General features: G+C 41.2%; 2 protein-coding genes across 3 annotated transcripts; one reads left to right on the top strand and one right to left on the bottom strand.

Annotated features, from left to right (window-relative positions):
- Positions 1-1,631: 1,631 nt before the first annotated feature.
- LOC126521390 (coiled-coil domain-containing protein 174) lies at positions 1,632-18,618 on the bottom strand. Its single transcript, XM_050170079.3, has 11 exons — positions 18,296-18,618; positions 18,134-18,232; positions 15,843-15,949; positions 14,799-14,860; positions 10,352-10,562; positions 8,221-8,319; positions 6,564-6,709; positions 5,903-5,997; positions 5,059-5,185; positions 3,182-3,349; positions 1,632-1,995 (listed from the first exon to the last, which is right to left on the bottom strand). Exons 1-11 carry the CDS (start codon positions 18,356-18,358, stop codon positions 1,706-1,708), a joined length of 1,467 nt encoding a protein of 488 aa, XP_050026036.1. The 5' UTR covers positions 18,359-18,618; the 3' UTR covers positions 1,632-1,705.
- A 301-nt stretch (positions 18,619-18,919) lies between these two features.
- On the top strand, positions 18,920-26,897 carry LOC126521389 (uncharacterized). 2 transcript variants are annotated; one of them, XM_055065944.2, is made up of 7 exons: positions 18,920-19,110; positions 19,467-19,693; positions 20,129-20,344; positions 23,600-23,677; positions 26,000-26,114; positions 26,293-26,381; positions 26,792-26,897. In XM_055065944.2, the coding sequence occupies exons 2-7, from the start codon at positions 19,520-19,522 to the stop codon at positions 26,828-26,830; spliced, it is 711 nt and encodes a 236-aa protein (XP_054921919.1). In that variant the 5' UTR covers positions 18,920-19,110; positions 19,467-19,519; the 3' UTR covers positions 26,831-26,897. The 2 variants fall into 2 exon arrangements, with proteins under 2 accessions (XP_054921919.1, XP_050026035.1); XM_050170078.3 differs by having other exon boundaries at positions 18,921-19,145.
- The last annotated feature ends 475 nt before the right edge of the window (positions 26,898-27,372 follow it).

The following is a 27,372-nucleotide window of genomic DNA, read 5'->3' as shown; positions in this document are numbered from 1 at the left end:
TCTTATGTTTACTCTTGATGGCCATTTGTGGCTGTTTGAATAGCAAGGATAAGCATGGACAGACTGAAAGCAAAAGACAATGAATGCATGGGGACACTGAAATGTTCTTTAAGGTGACGCACCAAATCAGCTTAGACTAGTGCACACTGATATTGTGGAAATAAAAGATTATTAACGAAAAAGAAATACAGGTCTAACTTTTTTTTTTAAAATTGTGAACACAAGCCTTGGCTGGCAGTGATGAGAATGTCAGGGTGACGTCACAAATTTGGTGCCATTTTCATGTATACAAACGTTTCCTACCAAAGAAAGTTCCTGAAAGTTACCACATTGCATTTTTGCTTACTTATGGAAGCAATGCACCCTTTTTTTATTCATGAACAACCAATTTTCCGTTTTCACTAGGCCACCACTGCTGCACAGCAAGCCGGTAGTAGTAGTCCTTAGTGGGCTATTGTGTTGCGTAGTATGACGAACCCACTTAGCCATCAAGATCAATAGGCAGGTAGGTGAGAATAAAATAACATGATTCTATTCTAGGAGTGGGGTTGAGAAGACTTGCACCCCAACTTCCACCTAAAGTTCACTAGAAAAATTCTGAACGGTATACTGTCTTTTGCATTCCCCTGTATGTTCCCTAGAACCCAAGTACAGCTGGAAAGCTGTGAGGACTAATATGATCACAGCGCTTGCAGGGCCCTACACATGCACTCTGTGTGTGGAGAAGCCAGGCTATTAGCTAGCTTCAAGTGTTTTATTTAGTTACATGTTAAGGTAAAAATATTACGTTATGGGATTTTACATGTCAAAACCACAATCTGATAATGAGGCATACCATAGTGGGGAATTCCGGTCTAAATTCGACCACTTAGGGTTCTATAATGAGCCCCAACATGTGAGTGTGGGCTTCCCTAGGAGATGATGAAACTTTGGCTGGCGGAGAACATTGTTTTAAGGTATGGCTTCATGGCAGTGCGTGCCACACTGCAGTGAAACCACACCTCGTGCCATGAACCCACACCTCGAGGTAAAATTTACATTTAATCCATACGCAGATTTTGCTGTAGAATTAAAACATTTTTTGTTCTGGTGTTATGTGGTGTTATGTGCAAAAAAAACCTCTCATTGCCAGAATTTTCATCCGTTTTTTTCAAACAAGAACACTTAGGAGATGCTTAACAGAGTATACTTGCATGTAAGGTCAGAGAATCTAAAATTGTTTTCACACCATTTGCTGCTTACAGGTGAAAGCTGTAGGTTAGCTACAAAAAAAAAAGTGTCTAGTGTGAAAAAGGGCCTTTATGTTTATGTTTCCTCACTGTACATCCTTTGACTTGGAAGGAAAGACATGTCGCGTCTTTGAGGCAGCCTGTAAAATGGTTGGTAGTGCAGGGATAACATTTGTGATTTGTGAACATGAATAAATGCAGCCTCGCAAGTTTCTTGGAGTGTTCAGTATCGTGGAAGCTTGGTGATCGGAGTATAGTTCTTTTCTAAATGAGAGATGGTGACACACTGACATGTTTCTGTCAGACAACACACAATGTCAGCATCCGAATTTTTATCGCTTCAGCTTCCAACTTCTGATTTAGGAACTCGTAAAAGATATACTATTGTGAAACTGTAACAGCTAGTGGGAAGCAGTTCATTTATTGTGCCTAGGTCGAGACTACAATGTTTACTGTTAATTTCGGGAAAAACTTCCTTAGAAGGGACCACCCCATGGTGACTGCTGTTCGCTTGCCCTGCGTGCTTCAGCTAGCCTCTGTGCAATCATGTCTTCGAAGGCAGAACTCTGCAGGTGCCTTGGTTGTGGGGCTTGGTCGGTCTCTTGCAAATTGCTGGTGTCTGCGCTGGCTCCAAACTGTGTCTGCCCCCTTGTGAAGTTGGAGTACTTTGTCCTCTTGGGACCAGTGGTTGAGCGGTACGCAGACGGAGGGGCAAACTCCGTCGGTCTTTCTTGCCTCTGAAGCTCCACCCAATCCTCTTGAGACACTAGAAGTGAAGAATATAAGATGTAGACTAAGAGTATCCAAGCTTATCAAAGGGAAATAGCTGATATGTGGTGCCGTTATCAGTATATTTTCTGTTTGTGAAACCTCTGCACTGCCAGCCTTGGCAGTGGTGCCAAACAATAGTTTTTTATTATAATTATTTCTATTATATTGTTATTAATTTATGTGTACTATTCTCACAAATTAGAATGCATCAACTTAAGACTAACTAATGCACATGCTTTCGCTTCCACCGTCTCCAGCTTGTGTGACATTGGTGCAATTTTTGCTCTTACACTCAGAACGAAGTCAGTATCACCTTTAGTCACCACATTCATAGCGACATGACATGAAACTCTTGAGTAATTGCACATTAGGAGTGTTCTAACTTAATGTTCCACTGTCACGTTTCGTTCCATGAGTATAGTGCGCACACATTGTTGCGCACACAAATTGCACTAAGCCGACTGGACTCCAGAACATTTTCTGATAGGAAAATTATTGGACCATGGCCACATTCGTCGCTGGCACAGAAAGCTATTCATGCACTACTGCAGTTCTTGATGAAGACCGGCCTCAGTGGCTGATTGCAGTCCAGCTGTGCATTCTATTGAGTGCTCACAAGTGCTCCTTCTCTTTCTTTCTTATCTTTCTAGTCTTCCTTTCCCTTGCCCCCAGTGCAGGGTAGTAAATCACACACTTGTCTGGTTGACCTCCCTTCCTTTTCTCTCCTTGCTTTTTTTTTCTGTCGTCTTTTCTCTCCATGAATGATTTTACCTTTGTAATATGAATGGATGCATCAGAAAAAGCTCGCAAGAACATGTTTCTGATACTAAAGGTAAACAAACACCACCAATACCACTCACTGAAAATCATGCAGAATACGATATGTTGAGAATCAGCAGAACACCTGTTGGTGTGTTGAAAGCTCAGAAACCACATTATGAAATCTGAGTCGTATCCACTAACCAACAGCTGTTCACTTTGTTTGCTTAGGTGCTATTTAGAGGCTGTTAATAAAAAAAACAACTTACTAACCCAGTAGTGTTGCCAAGATTGCTTCAATGGCATACATTATACTCGCTGATTGGACAGTGACACTTGGTTGCATTGACCGAAGAATGTAGAGGACAAAGGCATATGTCACTGCCCTTGCTAGAATTTCATGTAACCTAGTACAAACTCACATTTCTTCTTTCGGAAGTGTGGGTCGTTGACCATGTCTGCCAAGTTCTTGCCTTCATCCCACGGTCGCATTTCAGGAACTTCCAGAGTGTCGGAATTGCCAGTAATTTTCAAACGATCTGAGGCATTGCTGCTGGTGTCAACTGTTTCAGTTTCATCTTCGGATGAATCTGTTGGATGAGAAATTTATTTGAGTCAGAGTGAGCAAAAAAAAGAAACATTATGTGCAGCTCATGGAACAAATAGCAAACCTCGATAAACAACCTTCATTACAATGAAATTCTTGATATGACGAAGTATTCGACTTTTATAATTTCTGGTCATTGAACAACATGTATTTTGTCCCTCAATATAACGAAGTGGGTTCATATGCCATTTCAATATAATAGAATTTCACTGGCACCAGGAAAGAATACTGAGGCAATATATAGAAATGAGGTGTTGCGTGAGGGGAGAGAACATCGCCGCAATGGCAAATCACCCTCTATTTCAGAAGCCTGTGCCATCCACATGTTCCTCGTCCGTGCAAGCTCTTGCCTGCATTCTAACTGTGCCTTGGTAAAGCCAAATCAAAACGCACCATGCGTCTTAACACGCTCGCTTACCTGCAAGGAATTCATAACTCGAAGGATTGCTCAGTGGCGTTCAAATGGACGTTATAACTTTTGCATTCACAATTCATAAGAAGTGCTTAGGTGTCCTTGTTTTTTTTTTTCTTTCAAATTTGTTTTTTATGACTGCGTGATGACTTGGAAGATTTTACAGCCTCTTCTGCATGAGAAAACTTCGTCAGTGACTGCATAAAAGGTATAATGAAATTTTAATATAGTGAAGTGAAATGCTGATTTTGCAGACTTCATTATATTGAGATTTAAATGTATTTCTATATCACCACTAGAAAAGGAGTATTAACGGTTGTCCAGACACAGTGCAGCATAAGCAAGCTGCATGAAATTGGTAGAGAAGACTCCTTTTATGAAGTCTACAAGATATTATATTTCTATGTAACTGCAACTTCTGATTTCATCAGATGAAAGTCTTGCTGTGATACTGAGCTTTTCTATACAGTGTTAGCAAAGGCACCGGGAATTGTGAATGTCGTGCAACAGTCTGAAGCTCTGCTGCTGCAGACGTGCAGGGTGTGCCGTTATGAAAGGTGCTGCCTGTGCTTGTCCATGGCAGACCTCACTCACTCACTAACATTTGCCAAGCATTAACGAGTGATAAATGCTAGCAGTTGCTGAGTACATCACTAAAGGTGAAGCAATTCTCTATAAGTAGTTTCAAGCTGCTTTTCTACTGGAGTCTCAGCTGTTGGGGAACGTCCCATTTGTATTTTACTGTAGAGTACAAAAAACAAGCACAAAGGTTCCAAATGGAAACTATGAATTCTCTTTTAGACTGGTTCCCACTATGCTTGTGGACTGCTGCATCACATCCACGTGCCTCAGTTTGCCACATCTCAGTGCTTCAGTGTGCCACATCTGTTCGTCAAATAAAACGTTGTAAGCGCTATATTAACATACTTCATCATTTTTGTATGTGCATTGCCATATCACAGTACATTTCATAATGCAAATGCATATCTATTGATTTTGTTGTGCTTAGGTGCAGAATATAGTGCTCCAGTAGTTTTGGGTACATGTAAGCCGCAAAAAGATGAATTTTCCAATGGTGATTAGGTTACCTTATATAGGTGTCACATGATGCATACTTGATTGCGATCGAGGCCAATCGGAATTGATCACAATCAAAAGTGCACTGCGTGATACTCATATTATATGGCAATTATGTGATTACTTTTGGGGCAAATCAAGAGTTCTAGCTGTATAGTTTCCAAGTGCGTTTGTTATTTTCATTTATGCATGTAAGGCCATACCTTTATCTTCTTCCTCTTGCTTGTTGTCTGGAATGTTCTTTTTCTGACGAATCCTAGCCAGGCGTGCTTCAAGGATGGCCCTCCTTTTCTCTTTCATCCTTTTCGAGATCTCCTTTTGTTTTTCTGTCTGAAAAACAACAAATCCTTTGACAGTAAGAAAAAGAGAGACTTGCAGATAATGGGTGTGTTTTCAAAAGAAGATGGCCACATGTAGTTGCACTGCAATCTCGTCACACAGCAACAATGAAAAGTGTATAATGTTTTGGGCTGGCTTTTGCAATGAACTGGACTATGCTACCAAGTTAATAAAATGACTCATTCTTACACACCATGACAATAACTAAGGCATGTCGTTAATAAAGGAAAATTGACACATCTACCAAATCATGGCAGTTGCTACAAAGGAAACCCATGCGGGTTCCTCAAAAGAAAAGCCTCGCAGTTGAAGTACAATTTGTCCTGGTCCAGGACCAGGACACATTTTCTTTCAACTGTCTCAGCCTTACATACCATGACAATAACTAAGGTATGTGGTTAATAAAGGAAAATTGACACATCCATCCAATCATGGCAGTTGCTATGATTAAGTGGTTGTCTTATTTTCCCTTTATTAATTACTTCTCTCCACCTTGTGGGTTTCTGCAGGAGTATTATGTCTAAGGTATGTGGTCATCATTTATCTCATATAATGTGTATAAAGGCTAGCAAGTTAATTCAAAATCTGTAGCTGCTGCATTGCACAAAGTTGTTTTCTATGAACACAAGAGAAAAAAGGAGGAATAAGCAAAGTTAAAACACTAAGGAATAGGGGTAGAAAAAGAAAAACTGTGTTGCCTAAACTCACTTGCTCTCTGAGCTTGTTCAGCATGTCCAATTGTTTTTCGCGCTCCGCAGAATCACCAGAAAGGTCATAGAAGCCAACACCATGCTCTCTGGCCTCTGGATGGAAAAAGGCATAACTGCATGAAAACATTCACTGAACTTGCACACATTTTGCACAGACTATATCAGCAAAGAAACTAGGCCTACCATGTTGAAGCTAATTCTAGCTGCCAGGACACTTGTGGTGTTTTAAATTAACATGTGGCACATAACATCTGTGCCTTATTTAGTAATGTGAACTTTTGGGTGACTTAGTGTTGATCCATTTGTGGTTTTCCAGTGCCAGACAAAGAGAACATTGTGAAATGCATTCGTATTCCTGTCCCCAGTCAAGCTTTCTTTTGCATTAGTAATCCACAAATAGATTTTACTAAAACATTCAACCTTTATGTAAATGCCATAAGCATTGAGGAGGCCATTAACTGCCTGCTAATCACAGAGCAAGAACAAGTTTATTCATCCACCATGCACAAAGGGTGACTGACATTCACAAGTCTTTTAGAGTGTTTAGTATCTGCTCAGGAACTATGATGCACTTCAGGGAAACATTAGGGAATTATTCAGCACAAATTCCCAAAACAATGTCACAACCTCCAAGATTCTACAACATGTGGGACACAAACCTTGGAAGCGCACATCGCCATAGTGCAGCGACTCTTTATACGCATTCTCAGCCTCTTGTTCCTGCCACTGCTGCCTTAGCTGCTCGCGTGTGCGCTCATGTGCCAGGAACTGCGCTGTACGTTCAGGAATGTCTGCTTCAACAACACTGAAAAAACACAGAAGCATAATGTTGGTATCCCTTGTCTAACATGGCAAAGACAAATTCAGGCAAACAAACAAGAGACAAAACTATCCATTTCGTGGGGAGTAGTTCTATAACAAGTTAACTTTTCTAAAACATAAGAACATCTGCCAAGAAATTGTGACGATATAATGCGACTGCTATAGTTTATGGGTGTGTGAATATAAGTAATTTTCAGTACAGATCAGATACCTCCGATTTGAGTTGATATAGTACAGCCCTTTCAGTCACAGCATCTAAGTATGAAAACCCAACCTAGTTTTTAATGTAGTGACAAATGATGACAAGGAAAAAAAGTTTTAACATGGTGCTGAACGTAAATGTAACCTTCTGTTAATGAAAAGCAATGTCATAAGTCACATATTATGAAGACTAATCCGAAACAATTGTATTTTAAGAGGTACACTAGCTCTTGCACATCTGAAGTGAAGTTTGACGTGTTCCATTATTTTACCATAGTTGGTGCTCTTTATTGCATCATAAGTCACTAAATTCGGTTATAACCAGTGCAAATACTTGTAACGAATATTTCATTTCTTTTCATAGCCTGACATGAAGCAAATATTCATGCTACAGACTCAACTTTGTTTCTGAAACATATGAATGATGTTTTCAGTAAACTATATAAATTTACATGCTTAATAACAATCAGTCAAATTATACAACACTATGAAACATGCACGATGAGTAATTTGCTTCCCAGCCACATTAATCCTTCTCTTAGAAGGTTTATCGGCATTCTATTATAGGTGCACTGTAGGCCAAAGGCATCTCAGAGAAATCTTTAGTTTCTTGTGTCCTGGTCTTACTGCTCCATTTAATCCTTTGCCATATCTAATAGACCACCAGGTTTTATGTTCTGTGCATGATATGACCTACCCTAAGTCTAGTTTATTCTATTAATCTTAAGTAGTACCACCAACTTTGTCTCTTGACATCATCTCTATCATCCTTCACTTTACTGCCAAGATAACAAACTTGAAACTTTGTTTCAAGTTTGGTATTCTTTAGGTTCCAGGCACTCCGCAGGTTAGTACTAGTGAAATGCATAGAATGTGGTTTTCTTCTTTTTTTTCAAGGATATTGGCAAGTTCTCATTCATGACTTGGAAGTGGCTAGCAAATGTGTTCCAACCCATTTTTTAAATCTTCTACGGATTTACTATTCTTCATTTGCTTTGTCAACATTGCCACTGCCAAATTCTAACTAAAATATGTTTTTAGATAATATTTCTATAGACACCAGCAAAAAACAGATAAAGACGAGAGCTCATCCCTGTCTATATTTTGCTAGTGTTTCTTACAGTATGTTACACTAACACATCCTAGTTAGAATGCAAGACCAATTAAACCAAATGACAAATTCTCATTGATTGTTAAGTGATATGAGCACCAGTATATAACACAATGCCTCCTGGAGTTCTAAAGCCAACACAGCCACCTACCTGTGTGCACTGAACGTGATGGCTCACTTACCCAGCTTTTCCTGTAAGTTCCTTATCACTGTCAATGAGTGCGGGCAGGTCTTTTCGCATACACCTCCGGGATCTCCCGAGAGCATCGGTATAGTCCACCCTAAATGGCAATACATTACATGTAAATCTGGTGCAACACAAAACTAACTGTTCAATCTCATTTGAGTTTTATCTCGTCATTACAAACACTGATGTAGTAGTGAACTACTAATCACATTCAAGAAAGTAAATCTAAAGTTCTGTTGAGCAAAAGTTTAATGACAGTCTGCCTGCAACACAACTGAAAACCAAAATTGAGCACAGTATACTTTGTTGCAAATATCTACTTGCCCACAACTCTATGTGATGCGGCCAAGAGATAAAGCAAAATAGTTACAATCACTCGTCAAACCACTACATAAATAATTTTGAAGAATGTGCAAGAAACGAGGGCACTAATTGCTTTTGAAAACAGTTGGTAGTGGCACTTGTCTTGTCTGTCCTCTGCATATGTCTGTCATTTAGCACCTCTCTTCTAATAGCTGTGTTTCACCAAGTAGCCTAGCAGGAGGACTTAAGCAAGGAAAGACAAGGGCACAGTGCCCTCATGGCTGAAAAATTTGTTGGTATGTTCAATTCACCTGCACTGCACAGTTCTAAATTTGTGGAGCACCAATTCAGAAGTGCAGCCACAACACTAAGGTCTTCCAGAAACAAATGCAAAAGTGCTGATGTGGTGCAGGGCCTCTGCTTTTGCATTCGTATCTTGCACCTTTCGTTGCTACCATTGTCCAGCTGGGAATGCCTATTTTTGTCAGATTTGCAGCTGCCATGTTATGAGCAAAACTGACACTGGCTCTTTGCCAGCATTCCAACAGCAAAAATGAGCAGTATAATGGTGCAGTTGCAATACTGCCATGTAAGCTGGAGAGACAGAACAATTTGGATACCTCAATATTGTGAAGTTGTGGGAAACTACTTTGAAGTTGATTTCAAGTGCCTTTTCCTTCCTGTCTTGGGACACACTAAAGGGCCATGCCAGAGTACTGGCTTTCCTCATGGACCTGGGTGCAGTCGGTGCTGATTAACGCTATTTCTGTCAGTAAAATGGCCATATTATTTTGTAGCTTCATCAGCTGCCACGGCACTAGAGAAATTGTCTGCTGCTTTGTTGCTGCATGGCATTGGCACTGACAATCCCAGCGGTGCAGAAAGTTCAGGAACTGGGCCTGAATATTCCCTGCACATTCTGAAATGAACGGCACTGTGCACAAGGTGACACAATAACACCTCCAAAATGAATGGTAAAGTGCAGCCTTGCTGAACTACTTTAGAAAGTACAGGGGAATTGAATGTACCTTGTCTGTTCTTGCTTAGTTTCCTTGTTTTTTGCACATATTTCAAAATGAATCCATTCAAACTTGCCTGGCTTGTGGTTGTTCCACCACATAATTCTTCTGATAATGCGAACTGACTTAGTCTAGTCATGCTTTGAATTGCAGATCGAATTATAAGGATCTAATCAGCCTTTAATGGGGCGCAAGCTTCACGACAATGTATTTTTGTACTTCAGTGTTTATAGCATTTCAGCACTTCTTGCACTTGATTACAGATTTATTTGCACCAACTGCCCTGGCTATGTAAAAATATACACTAAGCACATTTCTTCTGCCAGTGCTGCTCCGAATGACTAAACTGTGCTAGTAAGAAATGAAGCACTGAAAGGCAGTCTTATGTCTTCAGTAATTGATCTAAAACCCTTCCATTTAACCAATGTTGTAAAATTTTAAAATTTTAAAACAAGACCTTTCATACACCAGGTTAACGAGCGTAACCATGTTCTCAGACAACACATTCCCACAATATAATAAAAAAAGATTAGAATTAAGTCTGAAGGAAAGGTAGGAGGGTAGCTAAAGAAGGCAGCTGTATTGTGAGTGCTGCCTTCTGCAAACTGTCAACGTGACAATAAGAGAAGCTGCATAATTTGATTGGAGTAATTATGGCTCAAAGAAAATACTATGTTTAAGCTTAGCGATTAAGCAGATTAAAACAGATTCATTGTGATAAATTAAACAATTACAAAGTTGCTTAAAAGCTGGAAACTTGTGAGGGTTGAGACATCTCAATAAACAACAAGCACTGTCACTCGCCATTCTTCTTCTGTTCCTGTAAGGATCTCATCCAGGGCCTCGTGGTCTGCACTTGGCACGTTGTCATCTGCCTCCGACTCATCCTTAGTATTGAGCTCAGCTTCTTCCCTTGTAGGCACAGTGGGCATCTCTTGCCGTTCTCTCTCTTCGACAGCTGCATCCATCGCCTTCCTCTGGAAGTTCACAACGTATAGGCTTGCCTCTTCATCGCCTGGTGGTATGAGGAAACCAAGAAAAAGACAAGGCTGCAAACCCTCCTCAACCCTCTGACAAAAGCTACGCATCTGGGAAACAGAATGTGCCCCACCCTACGAACGCCAAGTCATGGAGTCAAAGAGCATCTCCATGGAAGAAAAAAGGGAAGCAAGTGAAAGGAAATTTGGTGTTAAGTGCAGCTGTTTAGGATGGCAACGCTGCAATGCCAGGTAGTAAAAGCTGTATCACAGTCTCACTCCCTTGACTCCTTCCGCATATCTTTTGAGGAACATGATTTATATTCTGAAAACATTTCATCTTCCATGCTCTGAAACCTGCGGCATTTTATTTCGTTTTCTGTTCATTTCTTATCACTGCAGTGCTGACTGACAAGTACCGTCAATCCAGTAGCATCTGATCCACTGACAAGAGCGAAAAGAATGGAAAATGAAACGTATCTTTGCAAAATATAGCCTATAGTTTAAGAACACCATGAAACAGTCAGAGTGTGATTTGCTGATAAAACATTACATGTAACGTCACTAGTGTATGCATATTCTACATGCACAGCAGCTGTACTTGTTCAGCTCAGAGCTGTCGCTCAAACTACTCAAAGAGCTATCTGCACTTTGTCACCATGAGAACTGTAACCGCCCACAATCAGAGCTCTCACTGCTTTTTTTTTTTTTTTTTTTTTAAAACGCAGTAGACGCATACTTTACTCCCAAGTGCAACACCATTTCGCAGGTTGTGAAAATAAGCAATGTCATTTTAGAAAATTTTCTCCTGAATACACAATTAACAGACAACATTGTGTTGCTACCCATAACAAATACACAGAGGCAGTAAAATGACACATTCTTCTCCAAGAGATTGGAATTAAGGCATGACCTTAATGGGTATTATGTATGACTGCAAAGCAAGTCTCAGTAAGATTGTACTAATGAACAAAGCTTGTCCAAGGCATGGAAGCTGAACACTAAAGTGAAAAGTAAGTTGAGCTATATTAATGAACTACTGTTATACAAGAAAAATAGAATATTACCTATCAAGAAAAAGGTCAGACAAGGAGACACAATCTCTCTAATGCTATTCACTGCACGCTTAGAAAAAGTATTCAAGCTATTATACTGGGAACGCTGGAGTGAGGATCAATGGCAAATATCTCAACAAGCTTCGGTTTGAAGATTACATTGTTCAGCAACACTGGAGACAAATTGCAACAAATGACACAGGGCCTTAATAGAGAAAGTGTAAGAGTTGGGTTGAAGATTTATATGCACAAGGCAAAGGTAATGTTCAATAGCCTGGCAAGAAAACAATAATTCATGATCGCCAGTCAGCCTTTAAAGGCTGTACTGGAGGATGCTTATCTAGGTTAATTACACACAGGGCATCTTGTCAAGAGAAGGAAACTTATAGAATAAAAATGGATTGGAGTGCATATGGCAGGCATTACCAAATCCTGACTGGGAGCTTACCACTGCAATTGATAAGAAAAGTGTACAATCATTGCATTCTATTGGTGCTAATACATAACTTGGAAGTTAACAAAGAAGCTCGAGAACAAGTTAAGGACCACGTAAAGAGCGATGGAACGAAAAATGTTAGGCATAACGTTAAAAGACAGGTAGAAAGCGGCACAGATCAGAGAGCAAATGGAGATAGCCAATATTCTGGTTGACATTAAGAGAAATAAATGGAGCTGTGCAGGCCATGTAATGCGTCGGGCAGATAACCAGTGGACCATGAGAGTTACAGAATGGGGCCAAAGGAAAGGAAGCACAGTCTAGGGCGGGAGAAAACTAGGAGGGGTGGTGATGACATTAGGAAATTTGTAGCTGTAAGTTGGAAACAGCTAGCGCAAGACAGGAGTAATTGGAGATTGCTGGGAGATACCTTCGTCCTGCAGTGGACCCAAATATAATCTGACGATGATGATTATACAATGCCAAAAAAGCCATTCCTACTTCTGAGAAGGCTTGACGAGCCAGAAAGGAAGCTGAAATAACAGACAGTTGGCGACACTGGCCTTGAAGTCACCGTACAAGCCAGCTGCAACATCATGAATTTTGACAGCATCTGCTTGAGTCCAGTAAATTTTTTATCTCTTTTCAAGATGGATGACATCGGGTGCTAAAGAAGCTGAAGACTCAATTGAGGAAACATTGAGAACCTTTACTGTGGCACAATGGCTAAGATACGAAATAATATTTAAAATCCCTGATATTGAACCAGCATGCCAGTGCTGTGGTTTTGGAAAGAAGTTAAAGGAACTGAACTTTGTCCTCCATTTTATTTCCTAGTAATCGGCCTCTTACGACAAATTATGTAAAAAAAAAAAAAATGGAGGATGCTTAAGCTTCGTTTTTAAGAGTGGAACACGATAGCATTCAAAGATCCCTGACTGCTTCTCACGCTTCCAGCAACTGCAGCTTATGTAACCGCTATGTTTACTGGTCGAAATGCCACCTCATGCATGGGCCGCGATGTGGCGGAGGTGAGCACCATCCGGAAGTGTTTCAATGAAGCGCGCATGCCGCTCCGTGGACTCTGAGATATTTACGCGCCAGCATGCGCAAATGGTGGACGCCGTCTTCGGTCTATGCACTGTAGAAACGCTGGAAAAGGGGTTTGTTGGAGTTTTCGCATTAGAGAATTATGCTTTTTCGCATATATTCAAATTACAATCCGAGAGCTATTAGGTCTGTACGTTGTGTGTAAGTCGTAGTTTACGATTTTTCTATGTACTGTATTTTAGCTTCAGAAATTCAAGTACTTCAGTGAATTCCTTGTGTCACGTGAATGGCCTGGGTATGTGTAGTTCGAAAATTATTTGTGTCGTAACGATGTCCGACGTCGGATGCTGGACGCCGACGCTGGATTTTATGCGACATGGCCTCCTTAACGCTCTCACGTTAAAACATTTTGACAGAACAATTTATCACTGTAAGCTGATTTATTGTTTTTAAAGACACAATGTGACATCAAAGACAAAGCTCAGTTATGGGGAGTCGAAAGCTGTAACTGTGAAAACTCTGCCTCCTCAGACAGTGTACATAATGCCACAGAGGGTGTCAAAGAGCTGCCACAAGTCACATTTATGTCATTTTGTCCTGGCTGGCTCATGCACATAAAAGAGAGCACTTCTGAGCATTGTGCTGGCTGTGAAGTACAGGGCCATTTGACTAGTGGTTTGAGTCACTTATTATTTCATGCAATATGAGGAAGACATTAAAAGTCCCCAGAATTTATTTTTTCACTCAGAAAACGAAGCAACCACAAGCAGCTGGTATTTTTGTCTTCCACAAAATTCACTACACCAGCACTATAACAATGTTTTATGTGTCTTGATCTACTTCTTTCTCAGTTGCAGACATGCAACTGAGAAATTGTAGAGCGTCATTTTATAAGCACAACAGTTCCTTGAAGGCAAGACTGCACTGCCCATGCCAGCATCCCTCATGACATGTCTGCAGTGAATTAAGGTTCTTGCAATAAATGAAAATTCTGGAATGAGACATCGACACAGGTGTTCACATGAGGCTTAAGTAAGGAACATACCATTTCAAGCAAAATCAAGGCATTAGTGATTTGCTGTTGCTCATCCCATTCAGCCACATTGCACACATGTGTGCACTATGCCATAGCACCATGCCATAGTGCACATGCTATAGTGCTTCAGCCATAGTGCACACATGCTAAGGGGAAAACCATGGGCATTAGGCTGCATGTAAAATGGGGCCTCTGCTTGACCAGCATGGTTTGCTTTCATTTCATTAAGCAGAATGTTGCTACAGACAGCCACTTTTCTGATGGCACTGCTGTGTTTGATGGGATGTTGGATGTGCCACGTTCTGCCAGCAATGGCAAAGGGCAAGTTTTTCCTTCCTTGCGATTCCCGAAGTAAACAATTACCTTTTACATGTGCTTTGGGCCGATTAATTTAGAAAAATGTGACATGAGTGACTCAAATAAATGCAACATCTAATTCCTCTGTAATACAGAGGACTCATTAGAAAATGCAGAAAGAATTGTCATACCACCTTGACTTTGTTTGAATGAAATCTGTAGTACATAGGGGAAAAAAAAATGTGTTTCACACCTTTGACACGAAGCAGTAAGTTTCCTTTATGTACCATACTTAGCTCTCTCAGAATGTGCACTGACCATGCGAGTAAGCAAAAATAGAGGAGTACATCTGCATACAAAAGAGAACACAATATTGTTGCAATGTCAAAAACACATATACCTGGAATCACTTTGCCAGAGCTAAGCTTCTCATAAAGCTTGGCTTTGCGTTGTAGTGCAGCCCTGAAAAACGAAGTGGCAACAAAATAATGTGTAAGATCCAGGATAGCAGGGAGTTCTATTTTTGATTCTCTTAGGAGGCAAGAAAAAAAGAGAAATAAAAGCAATGATATAAACACACATGCCAAAGTGTGCATACAATGCATCAACTTTCACCAGCACAGCTGAAGGGTGGTGCATTATGTGCTAACTCTGGCATGAGTTTCATGTTACTGTTAGAAAGTGTTACTTTCTTACATAGGTAGTGCAATAATGTAATCTAGTACAAAACAAAACTTACAGCATGGCGTCAAGGTCAAATAATGTCAACAGTCTGTCTTGAAGAAATAAATGGCATGCTAATTAAAGGGTAGATTGATAATTATTAGGATGACGGCTCTATATCAAGATGGCCTGCTAGAAGAGGTGCCTCATGCATAGTTTTGAAGTATGTCACAATCACACAATGACACCTACACTTCCAAATGGCCTGAGAAGGTTGTTATGATGTCAGCGTAGGAGTTCTGTTGGTTTTACGAGAGGATTGTGGAACTTTAACATTGAACATTAACGGCTAAACTCGTGGTACATTGCACATTTCACCATTCTGAATGTGCTGGTTCTGCTGAAGAAGTACATCCATTCAGAGCGCACTGTTTCATCAAATAAGCCATATGAGATAGACACTGCTAATTGCTAAAGATTTAGCACACGCAAGTCCAGAATGATGCAGCTGGAGGCAAACACCTGTGCAGGGGAGAAGTTTGTAAATGGCTGTGGACATGCAGCTGCCTATTTACTACTGATCATATGTGCTGCGAGGTGAATGACCCATCTTAGCCTCTTAATGTTACAGAAATAAGGCCATCTCGATCTAGGGAAAAGCCAGTAAATGGTACCACTCCGCCTGATACTGCATTGCTAGGGCACTGGAAGCAGTGTGACTGGAGCTCTAGACTGTTGTCCGAGTACATTCTAAGAGTGTGCTGAAGTGAACAGTGCTCACCTTGATCTCTTCAGATCCAGATCTTCGTCAGGAATATCTTCAGCCTCGGGTGTCTTTTTCGGTGGTTCCTTTTTAGTAGCACCGCCTGAGTCACTCCCAAGAATGAGCTAGATAATAGAACTCTAATGAGGATTCTCACAGTGAACCGAATGGTTCAGTGCACACTGCTCGGTACAAAAATAAATGCTAAAGCACGCATTTGCCAAGGTACAGTGGCATAGCCAGAGGCTTGGGGGGGTGTGTGTCAAACCCCCCTCCTCAAAATTTTCTGACCAACTCCCCCTCTCTCAAAACAAAGTTTCAGGAGCCGGGGCTCCGAAAGAGCAACACGGATGAAAGGGAAAGCTTGAATGTGAAAGTAAGGTGAGGGCTAGTGACGGTCCAAAGGGGGGTGCGGGGTGTTGTTACGGGAGCGATCCCCTCTCACAGGCACAGAACACTGTGGCCCCACTCACGGCATGCCTCTACCTCATTCTGAATCGTGTTAACCATAACTTCTGAGGGGGGACCCATGCTAAAAATTCTACACACGGATAAAGATGGGATGAGCTTGTGCATAAAACTTGGAGACACTGCTGCTCCCCACTAGGCCTTCTTGTCATCGAAGAGCTTCTCATTTCTGGTACTTAACTGAATTATCGACCACGCTGTGCGGAAGAAAAGCATTTTGAAAATATAAAAATATTGCGACTTGCTTGTCTAGTAAACACACAATAGCGCCCCCCCCCCCCCGCCTTTTCTTTTTCTTTCTCATGTCTCAGACTTTCATTATGTTAATAAATGTGAGAAGAGCTTGCTGTTAGTCTAGTTTGTACATGCTGTTAAGAATGAAAACATGGCAAAAAATGGGACAAGAATGAAAGACCTACAGAATGTTGATTTGCGCATAGCAAAATATATCAAGGACGAGGGTGCTGGGCCAGGGAAGCTATGAAACTGCCAAAATAGACAGGTGGGAGGGCACGTAGGTGAATAGCGTTGAAGTCCATGCAGAAACAGAAATACAGGAATATTAGGTGAATGTTGTGCAGTGAATGTTGAAGAGTGGGACAGTGACTAACAGAAAATAATTTTAAGGGCAGTAGAGTGATGGATACGAGGAGGGAGATGGGGGGAGGGCACTAAAGGTGTCAAGAGCGTAGTTGGGGGATAATTATGGACACAGAGAGAGTGTGTCATCACTTCCCAATCACTCAAAACCAGATGGCCATGGCCAGTTGCTTAGCCGAGGCTCACCAACACCGTCATAACATGTGCTGCTTGCTGCGGAGAGCCCATCCCAACTAAACGCCTCAGCAATTTTCAGAACAGACAGCTGCCAGGAGACACAACACTTTCAAATCTCTTGGAGCTAGTGGCCCTTATTTTACTGCGAACTACGGATGCCGTAATTTTCACAAAGGCTTCTAAACAAGAAGCAGCCCTGCTTTGAACTGTCTGCCTCATCAATTCCCGAGTATGATAAAATAACAATATGCGTCGCGTGATAACAACACCATGATTGCAAGTTACCTCCAAGCATCTCTTCAAACAAGTCCGACAGCAGGTCACCGAATGTGAGTGAAACTTGCACCATATGATACTATCGAAGTTCCAGTGCAAAGCTTTGTTCCTGTACTTTAAAATCTAGCATAATATAGCATGCCCGCAATGCTCAAAGCGCGATTGAGTGATAGGCGATTTGCAAAATAACGCCCGCCCTCTTTCGTATGTAACTGTGATCGTACCACTCATAAGAGACCTGGCTGAAAAACAACAGTTATCTCCACTGTTACCTGGGCTGCAACAAGTCTGGGCTGCAAGCAAGAAAACACACGGGAGTGTGCTGTCCTGTGTTTGCGCATTTCTAGCGCTGTTCTTTTTTCCGAGTCATGTACCAGCTAGGCCCATCGAAAGACATTATATAAGTTCATCAATTCATAAATGAAATTTTAGTTTTTAATATCATCACATTTAAAAATAGCATAAGAATGATAGCATAATTTGATGCGAAGTGGCTGCACACCTTAGCAATGAAAAACTTAAGCAAAGCACAAACAAATGAAAAAGGTAAGCAAAGTGTTGTTGTGGCAAAGCAAAAACACGCATCTTCGTTGTTAAAGTGCTAGGAGTTTGTCTTTGCGTGGTGCACGCACGCACGCACGCGCACACGCACACACGCACATACACAGTGTGTGTGTATGAGAGAGAGAGAGAGAGAGAGAGAGAGAGATGAAGGAAGGGGGGCAGTTGTCAGCGGAGACCCCCCTCCCGAAATAAATTTCTGGCTACGCCACTGCCAAGGTACTTACCTTCTGTTTCACATAACCGTCTTCAGGCTGAAACTGCTTCAGCTTTTGCACCTTTAGCGCTTCCCTTTTCCGGAGTAGTTCCGCTTTAAGGTCAATGAGCTGGAATGTTAGAAGAAAGCGTAAGCCGGAGATCGTCTAGGAGCCCTCAAATAAATTGCTTACCGATGACACACTTGCTCCGAGGGACACCTTTCCGAACGTGCCTTTTTTGCCAGATCCTTCCATGTCAAAAAGCGTCTGTAACAGTAAGCCAGTAAGCAACTAGGACGCTCTACTATGTGTTCACACAATTCCTGACTGTATCACGTCTCGCACAATCTCCATGTACCAAACACAGGTAACGCCACACATGGTTAGAGGCAACAGAAACCACACCGGACGTAAACAACCACTTCACGGCATAGCTTGGGTGCTTGGCTTGACCATGACTTGGCCCAAGACGGATTAAACAAATGTTGTGGAGTTGTGGCCTCCGGTCGCCTGGTTGTGGCATGCATAGAGTTCACTATATAATGAGAAATTCTATAGTGGCATGGGTTGTGGCCAGTAGAGCCAATGGTAGAGCATATACAGTATGACATACAGTAACTCTAGTGGCCAGCACGACCTACTGGTAGCCAGCATCAGGTGACCTCAGCAGCCGCTTCTGAGATCTCAGAGGCCATAATGGTCGCAGTTGACATAGAGGTCAGGACAATCGACTGCTCTATCGAAGCGCGAAAGTCTCGCCGCAAAAGAGAAAATTATTCATGTTATGTAAGTCCTATAGAATTAGTCTCTAGCAGCTTCACTCAGAATGCTGGAGCGCGTCATCACACAGACGTGGCAGAACCAGCTGATTTCTGGGCGACAGGGTTGCAACCAGTTGCAGCTGTTTTCACTCGCTGGGTCGGAGAGTGTTTTCGAGGCCAGCACATTCGTGTTGCTGTCGCGGAACTCGCGCTGCAGTTGTGTGTGATTTCTTCGCAAGTGGAATGGTAGCTCGTGAGTGACTTCTTCTTTGGGAATAGAGGTAAGAAGACGAGGAATGCTTTACGAATGCGGTTATTATCCAACGTCCACATGTGGGTCACCAATTAAGAACATGAGTGCCAAGTGATGTTGCATGTGCATCCTTACTGCGCGGTGGCGAATGAATAACCGACATTTTTGGGAGGATCTTCATCCTCTTTAGCACGAGGCTTGAGAAGAGCATGCACGGAACGTCAAAACTGTTGGCAGTTATAGCAGTCGTAATGGTATTCTGAAAATGGCGCGTAAATAGGACGGCCACTTTGGCGTACGCGAATGTTGATTGTGGCGGGGACAAAATTAGTGCATTTTGTTGTTGCAGAATGACACGCTAGGTATACGACCAAGGTGCGCAGTTTCACAGCAGCAGGAGAGATGGCCACTATTCCTACAAGCGTCGTCACCTCAACGAGCATTTACACCACCACGGTACCGCTATGTCAAGGCACGACGATGCCGCTCTGTCAAGGCACGGTTGAAAACCACCAACTGTGTGCGACTTCGACGGTCACTTTACCGATACAAGTGACTATACCTCCTGTGGTAGCCGTAAGTATTGAGTGACTCCTAGTTTTTCCCTCTGACATGGTCGCCTGCAACTCTGTCATCAAATTTGATGCTACGTTTTGTCCTATTCTATGCGCGCAAAGTTATATTAACAGAAAGCTTGCGTTTGTCGGTATCGTGTTACTGCCGGCGTATTTTACATGTAAAACTAAAAAAAAAAAAAAATACGTGCAAGAGCTTGCCCGCGGTGTTAGGTATGTAAAATAAATTGCCATTTGAAGAGGTAAGAAGCTGTAGTAACCTGAATTGAATTGGTAGTGACCTCTATGCCTAAATGCTTGGCTGTTTGCCTATGCTCAACAGTTAGATCCAATTGTTGAGCTTTGGAAACAGTGGATTTGATAGTCTGGCGATTTGTTTGGGGAGGGGGCAGTAGCAGAATCGTAATCTTTACTCTGTTGTTCTCGTTACGTTCAGCACACTGTTGTTCAGCCAACGCCAGCTCTATCCGGCACAATTACGGTGCCTGCAGTGACACCCACAGTGACGCCCATAACATCTTCAAATGCGGGAGCCGCTGGTAATGTTGGAGGTGCTGCAGCATGTGCGCCTGCTCTGACTACAACCCTAGTCAAGTCTGTCGTGCCTACAAGCCTCCCAGAAAGGCATGTGAACACAGGTGATGGTGTTCAGGTTAGTCTGCCTGTGGTCCTGGTGCCATATTTTATCTACTGGCTGTTGTGATATTATTCATAAGGTAATTTGTAAGTCTATTTAAGCTGTCCATTTGTGATGTTAGGCGTGGTAGTTGTATGTAGATGGAAGGCAACACATTGTCAAGTCCAAATACACAGGCCTAGTCTCAGTAAACCTTTTTGCCAATTCAGTATTAGCTTAGCTTTTCATTGCTCCAGTTGCACTTTTCTGTTTCCTGGCCTGGAAGGTCACTCACTCATGGTTTGTGCATTTTTCTAATTCAGCAAAATGGACAGTTCAATTACTTGTTCACATTAATCATACCTGGAAAACAGCACAACAAAAACGTAATGCTGTTTTCCAGTTAACAGTGTGTTTCCTTATGTGTGATGTGTTTCTTGCATAGACAGCTTGTATGATTTTGCTTGTGAGTATTCAGTACATAATATGTTGAACTTTGCATAAAAAATTTCCTTGAAAGCACCTTCAGAAGTTGCAATGTGCGTATGAAAGTAAACAAAGCATGCCATGCTAAAGTCTAAAGAACAGTAGCATCTAAATAAGTTGTGTATATATATATATATATATATATATATATATATATATATATATATATATATATATATATAAACACACACACACACGGTGTCCCAGCTAACATTAGTCAGAGTTTAAAAATATGCAAATGCCATGTAGCTGGACAGAGCAAAGGTAATGTTGTTTGCTGTCGCTTGGAGATACTCAAACTATCTTTTTAATTCTGCCTGATTAGATAATTCGTTTTAATTAATGACATTCTCAAATGTTATGATTAGATGAAAAGTGTAAATTAAGAAATTGTAGAACAACATGAAGAACTTCCGATACAGCTTCCTGTTCCTCAATACGTGCTACATAAAAGTGTTTTTCCGAGCGTGAAAGAAGCCAGCGAATATTGAAAGAATTGCCAACGCATGGCAATTTTGCGTGCATTTGCGGGCTTCTTTCACGCTCAGGAAAACACTTTTATGTAGCACGTATTGAGCAATGGAAAGCTGTATGAGGAGTTTTTCATGTCGCTCTATGATTTTCTCAATGATGCATCTAATCATAATATTTGATAAGTTGATTAATTAAGACTAACAAAAAGGCATTTTGTTAAAGTTTAATGGCAGTGCATTTTTATTACAAGTTTGGTGGTGCATATATTGAATATGGCGTCATCCATAGAATTCTTTTCAAGTGGATCATGCCTTGCATTCCCACCAGCTACAATTTGTAAATTGCAGTGTATGTTGTAAGGTAATTAGTTAAAAACTTAATTAGATAATTTTTGTTAACTGGTCAATTACACATTTCTAGTTCTCGTGCAAGTAATGTCCACCTCTTCGAGGGGACCAGATCAGTTACCAGAATTGTGCTATCTTCCACAGGGCATTAAAAAAGAAAATTGCTTAAAGCCTTCTCAGGAACACCTGGTAGATATAAATATACTTAAGATTTCTGTACCACTTGTGTCACAGTGGCACATACCCGTTAGGGAGAATTGGCCAAGAACTGGGTAGTCCAAATGTAAGAAATTTAGGGAAATAAAAGAAGCCAATGGATATAATACACTATTCTATTAAAGGTCAGTATGCTTTAAAGACACCTGTAGTGATATATAGGTTCCATGTCATGATCCAACGATTGCTGACCCAGAATAGGTGCACTCACTGGCACTACTTCATTGCTCAAAATTCCATGCTTTATAATATGGTGCATTTGGTGGCACATACTATAATGCATTAGCCAAAATATCAGAAAGCAAAGAAGACATTGAATATCATACGCTAGTCCTATTAAGAGGTCGGTGTGCCCCAAAGATATCTATGAGCCAACATTATATGTGCAGGCTTTATGTCATGGTTTATTGTTTTATTATGTAGAACAGTGTTTTATTGACTCGCACTATGTAGTCGGTCGATTTGATCATGCTGCTCAGCTCACAGTGAGAAGAAACTAAGGTTGAGCCCATTGATGCTTCACATTACTATTTTTAGGATCATGAGCTTTTAAAATAAATTATATTTATGTTGCATATGGTATGTCATTGTTAACAGCCCTCCCCTCTTCAACCCCTCAGCTATGCTTTTGTGGCAGTATTGCACACTTTTCCTGCACCTGGTGCACTAGTTACAGATCACGTTCCGTAAAGTTTACGGATTTGGGCCCGTTTCACTGTTTTATGAACACTGCATCAAGTATAAAAGGAACAAATTCTGTTGGAAGTCATTTGAAGGTGGAAGGATGCAAGATTGGCACTTTATGTGAGGAATTTTGTGTAAATTCTTGAAGCTGGCGAAATTGGCTACACCAAAGTTACTGAAAAAGCCACTGTGATCTAAAAATTTGTTGCTTGTCAGTACTTGCTTTGCCAAGTTTTTTGCTGCTTGCATGCTGCGTCTGAAGGTAAATAATTTTTACTAAAGTGTACATGTATCCCCAAAAGAGCCAGTGCTCAGCGCAAGCATTTATAAAAATTCTGCTTGGAGGCGAAATGCGAAAACACCCGTGTACTTAGATTTAGGTGCACGTTAAAGAACCCCAGGTGGTCGAAATTTCCGGAGTCCTCCACTACGGCGTGCCTCATAATCAGAAAGTGGTTTTGGCACGTAAAACCCCATAATTTTTTTTTTTTTTTAATAAAAATTCTGCTATCTACCTTCGTTGGTGTCGTGTACCCAGTACCTTACGAATTCTAAAGTTGGCAGGTAGTATCTGGCTGTTGTACCTACTGACGTAAGTGCTGCCTGCTAGCTAAGGTTTCTGTATAACTGCTGTACCATTTCCCTTTCCACTTGCTTGACGTTCCTTGGCCCTGTCTGGCCTTTGCATCACAAAACACCGTATAACCATATCCTTTTCCCCATTTCATTCCTCCTCTAAGCTCCTTGTAACCAATTTTCTGTGTCATTCATTAGTGTCAAAGCAGTAGCCTGAACAGGACTGGCCACTGCTGTGAACAGTTTTATCAGTTAGTTACCTTGCAAAAGAGGGAGAAAACGCAGTGCATGAAATAAGGCAGAGTTGCAACAGATTGAGGCCTCCTCAGAACATATAGGTACCTCATATAATGGTGCTGTCTGCCATCAAAAGCTGCAGTCGTAGTGTGCTGATTAGTTTGAGCTTTCCTCTGGCTTTAATTTCTGAAATCGATTCCGAGTTTATGGCATTCTCCATTTCCCAGCATGATTCGCCTGCAAGGCTGTAATAGTGAATTACTTTTTTTAGGTTCTGAATAAGCAGCGGCTTCAAGACCTGGTCAAAGAAGTGGACCCGAATGAGCAACTGGATGATGATGTTGAAGAAGTAAGTGACTTGCCTGTGTGCTTTACCTTTGCAACCCTGCATTGGAGGAGCAAGCAGAGAGAGCTAGCAAAAAGGCAGTGTCATGTGATTTAAGGTGCATATGATCGCCTGGCATGTGAGCACGCCAGGTGATCACAAATGTACGGAAGTCATAAATATAAATCTTTGTTGTTATATTGAACCTAAATTGTATGCAGTGCTAAACTAGTGTAAACGTGTGAAAGCTGAATATGAAAACCCTGCCCTGGACTTCTCGGGCTGTTGTAGTTATAAATTATCACTGTCCTTTAGCCCATGCCTGGTGTGGAATGTTGTGTTGTGGAGGTTTTATAATGAGTCATTTACTTTTTCCTTTTTCTACATATCATTGCCTGTTGGCTTTCATGTGCTTCTAAGTAACAAAAGCCTTCGTTCCCTTTATTCTTCTAGAGTCATACAATTGTGTTTCGTATGTTGCCTTGCATTTTGTTGTTCAGTGAAGAAAACTGGACAATTATTTTAGGGTTCTCAAAGTGCTGGCCTACATGCCTGCTGTCCTTCCGGGGTTTTTTTCTCTCTTCTTTGGAGTCACTAAGTTCAACCATTCTTTACTATAAAGGGCAGATTAAGTTGAGCTATAATATTGACTTACGCTTAGAACGACAATGAGCTAGTTGGTGGAAATTCATTATTTAAAAAAGTTCTTTGTGCAGACATAGACACAGGAAGAGAGAAACATACATGACATTTGTGCTGACCGTTTCCTTCTAGTGCCCATGATTGCACGCTTAACTTATTCTAAAAAGTGAATTACGCTTTTGGAACAGCCCATCCTCTCTTTGAGGTGAGCCTTAATAAGCCAGAAAATGAAACACTTGTGACAGAAGCCGCCTTGCAGACCCTGCATCAGCTCACTGTGATGTCCCTGATATTGACAGTGTCTGCTTGATCTGACTTTATTTTTTACCGGTAAGGATGAACTACAATCTAATCTAAAAGAGGCAAAGACTGAACTTTCTTTGAGAACATTTACTGCTCTACTATGGCACAATTAGAAGGGAATGCTTCGAAATTCATGACATTACACTGATCAGTGTGGTAGTTTTGGCATGAAATGTAAAAAAAATGGCACTTTGACCTTAACTTTCTCTGGTCATTCAACCTACTATTACTGTGAAATTAATGAAAATAGAGTTTTCAAAGAATGCCTTGTCAGTGCAAACTGGTGTGGTGCTATTTCTTCAGTGTTCTTCTCGACCACCTGTTACACTGCTGGGGGCACAGCAGCTTAAGAGCAGCTGCTGCATGCATGTCCAATGTGTGGGATTGGTGTCCACGGTCTAGCTATGATAAGCAGAACTTGTGTGCACAGTGCAATACAGTAAAACCTCACTAATTCAGATTTCACAGGACCGAAACAAAGGAGTACAATTAACTGAATGTCGAATTTTCGAAGGAATCAAGGAAACAATTAATAAATGTTTGCTACACCAACCTGCGTTTATTTACTGAGTAAATTTTCAACCCATGCTTCTATTTTGTACAAAATCGATGCAGAAGTGGCAATTCTTGTTATCTCATGACTGATTAGCGCTCGCAGTACAGAGGGTCTTGTGACTTGCTTTGCAGTGCAGTAGACATGCACAGACATGCAAGTAGACATGCTTTTCACTACCATGCGCACATCCTAATTATTTTTTTTTGCCTGTGTGCTGGCCGGCAACAGAGTGTCCATCCATTGTGATGTAGCCTTCCACTACGGCATCTGTCATAGCCTTAGTGTTGCTTTGGGACATTGAATCACATGAATGAATCAATCAATATGAATAGCAAGGACTATTGTTGAAATTTCGAATAATATGCTCACCCCTAATATTAATAATAGAGAGGAAGCCACAGTGTGGCCCTGAAGGGCATCATATAGGAAGGACCAGGGATTAATTTCAACCTCCTTGTGGTCCTTTAGCATCCACTGAAACCCAACATCCACTGAAACTCAAGTAAATGAACGTTTTTGTGTTCCGCACCGATCAGAATAAATGGCAAAAAGACAAACCTGTGATCTCGTGCCTAGCACCAAAACACCCTATTCACTGAGCTGCGATAGCAGGTCTCCTTTCTTTATGTTCTGCCTCTTGCTAAAGTTAACGTGTGTGTGATTGGGTTATGGAGCCAGGACTATATCATTGAAAAGCAAATCATGTTGATTTGCTTGTAATCATGCTTGAAAGGCAGTCATGTAGATTGTCAGATAGAAAGGAATATGGTGCTTGTGTGTGTGTGTGTGTGTGTGTGTGTACATGTTTCCTAATGTGCCACTCTCACGTGTGGTTCATCTTGCAGCTCCTGTTGCAAATTGCAGATGAATTTATTGAAAATGTGGTGACATCATCCTGCCGTATCGCTAAGCACCGCAAATCTAGCGTCCTGGAAACCAAAGATGTTCAGCTGAGCCTTGGTGAGTTCGTAATGAAGCTCTCTTCGCGTAAACTTAGTAGTAGTTACACCACCAAAATCAGATCTGAAATGTATTAATGTATTAACAAAATGTTAGACATGAGATAAAGTAAAGAACGAATTTTAGTTATGGTTCAAGTAAATTTGGTGCAAGTAATGAAGGTGGCTCAAATTTTCAGAGAAAAACTGGAATATGTGGATACCTGGCTTTGGTGCTGAGGAGGTGCAACCGTACAAAAAGGCAAGCAGCACGGAAGCACACAAGCAGGTAGGTGATCATATAATGCCATGAAGAACTGGCTTCCTTATTGTCCACTTGTTTTCTTTACATAATGGATTTACATGTTTATAGAAAGTGGAAAGGGAATTATGAAAGCTAAGTAACATGTCAGTGTCTGGGTCTGCTCAATGTCTTGCAAAAGGCTCCCAAGGGAAAAGTGCTTTACTGTTTGTTGTATCTGGGGGTCATGTTTTCGCAGAGCATACAAAGTTGTATTTTTATTTTTAACGGTGGTTTGTGGTCAAATTAGCATAAAATAAAAAATATAGCAAATAATTTATGGGACACTTCTTTGCATGAATAGGTCATCTTTCGTGTCAGCGTCTTACAATGGGGCTGCCTTAACATTTAGATGGGCTCTGCTCTTAAACCTCTTACCTTATACATTTTTTTTTCAGCGCATGGCCCTCATCAGAAAGACCCTCAAGAAATACTAACGTCCATTCTTGCGACATCTATTACTGTTTTTTGGATATGTTTGTGAATAAAAGTATGTTCGCTGTGTTTCGAGTATTGCTGCATTGGTGTCCACCTTTCACATTTACCTTTAAAGCACATACAACATAGGCTGTTTTAGTACCACATAAACACTGGAAGAAACCACAGTCAATATATGTTCTGAAGCATCACAGAACTGTTTATGCACATGAAAAGTGCAAGGAATATCATTTGTAGGCACCACAAACAAAATTCCTATAAATATTGATAATGGCTGTCAAATACTGCTTGCGCTATAATCCGCCGGAATTTCAGTTCAGTTGCTTCAGCATGCAACTTTTGCTCGATCTCAGCAGGAGCAAGTATGGGATATTGTGCATGATCTTAAATAAGACACTTAACGGATGAAGCAAGGGCAAGTGCATGACACATCAGGAAAGAGAGCGGCATGATGCCATGGAGTTTCTTATACATGATACGCAGTCACTCGCATGCTGACATGAGAGGATCCGTGGCCTCTGAGGTCGCATCGGAATGTGCA

Source organism: Dermacentor andersoni, chromosome 6, assembly GCF_023375885.2.
Source record: "Dermacentor andersoni chromosome 6, qqDerAnde1_hic_scaffold, whole genome shotgun sequence".
Classification (NCBI taxonomy): Eukaryota; Metazoa; Arthropoda; class Arachnida; order Ixodida; family Ixodidae; genus Dermacentor; species Dermacentor andersoni.
Note: the sequence above shows the minus strand (reverse complement) of the source record. Positions and strands in the feature narration are given on the sequence as shown.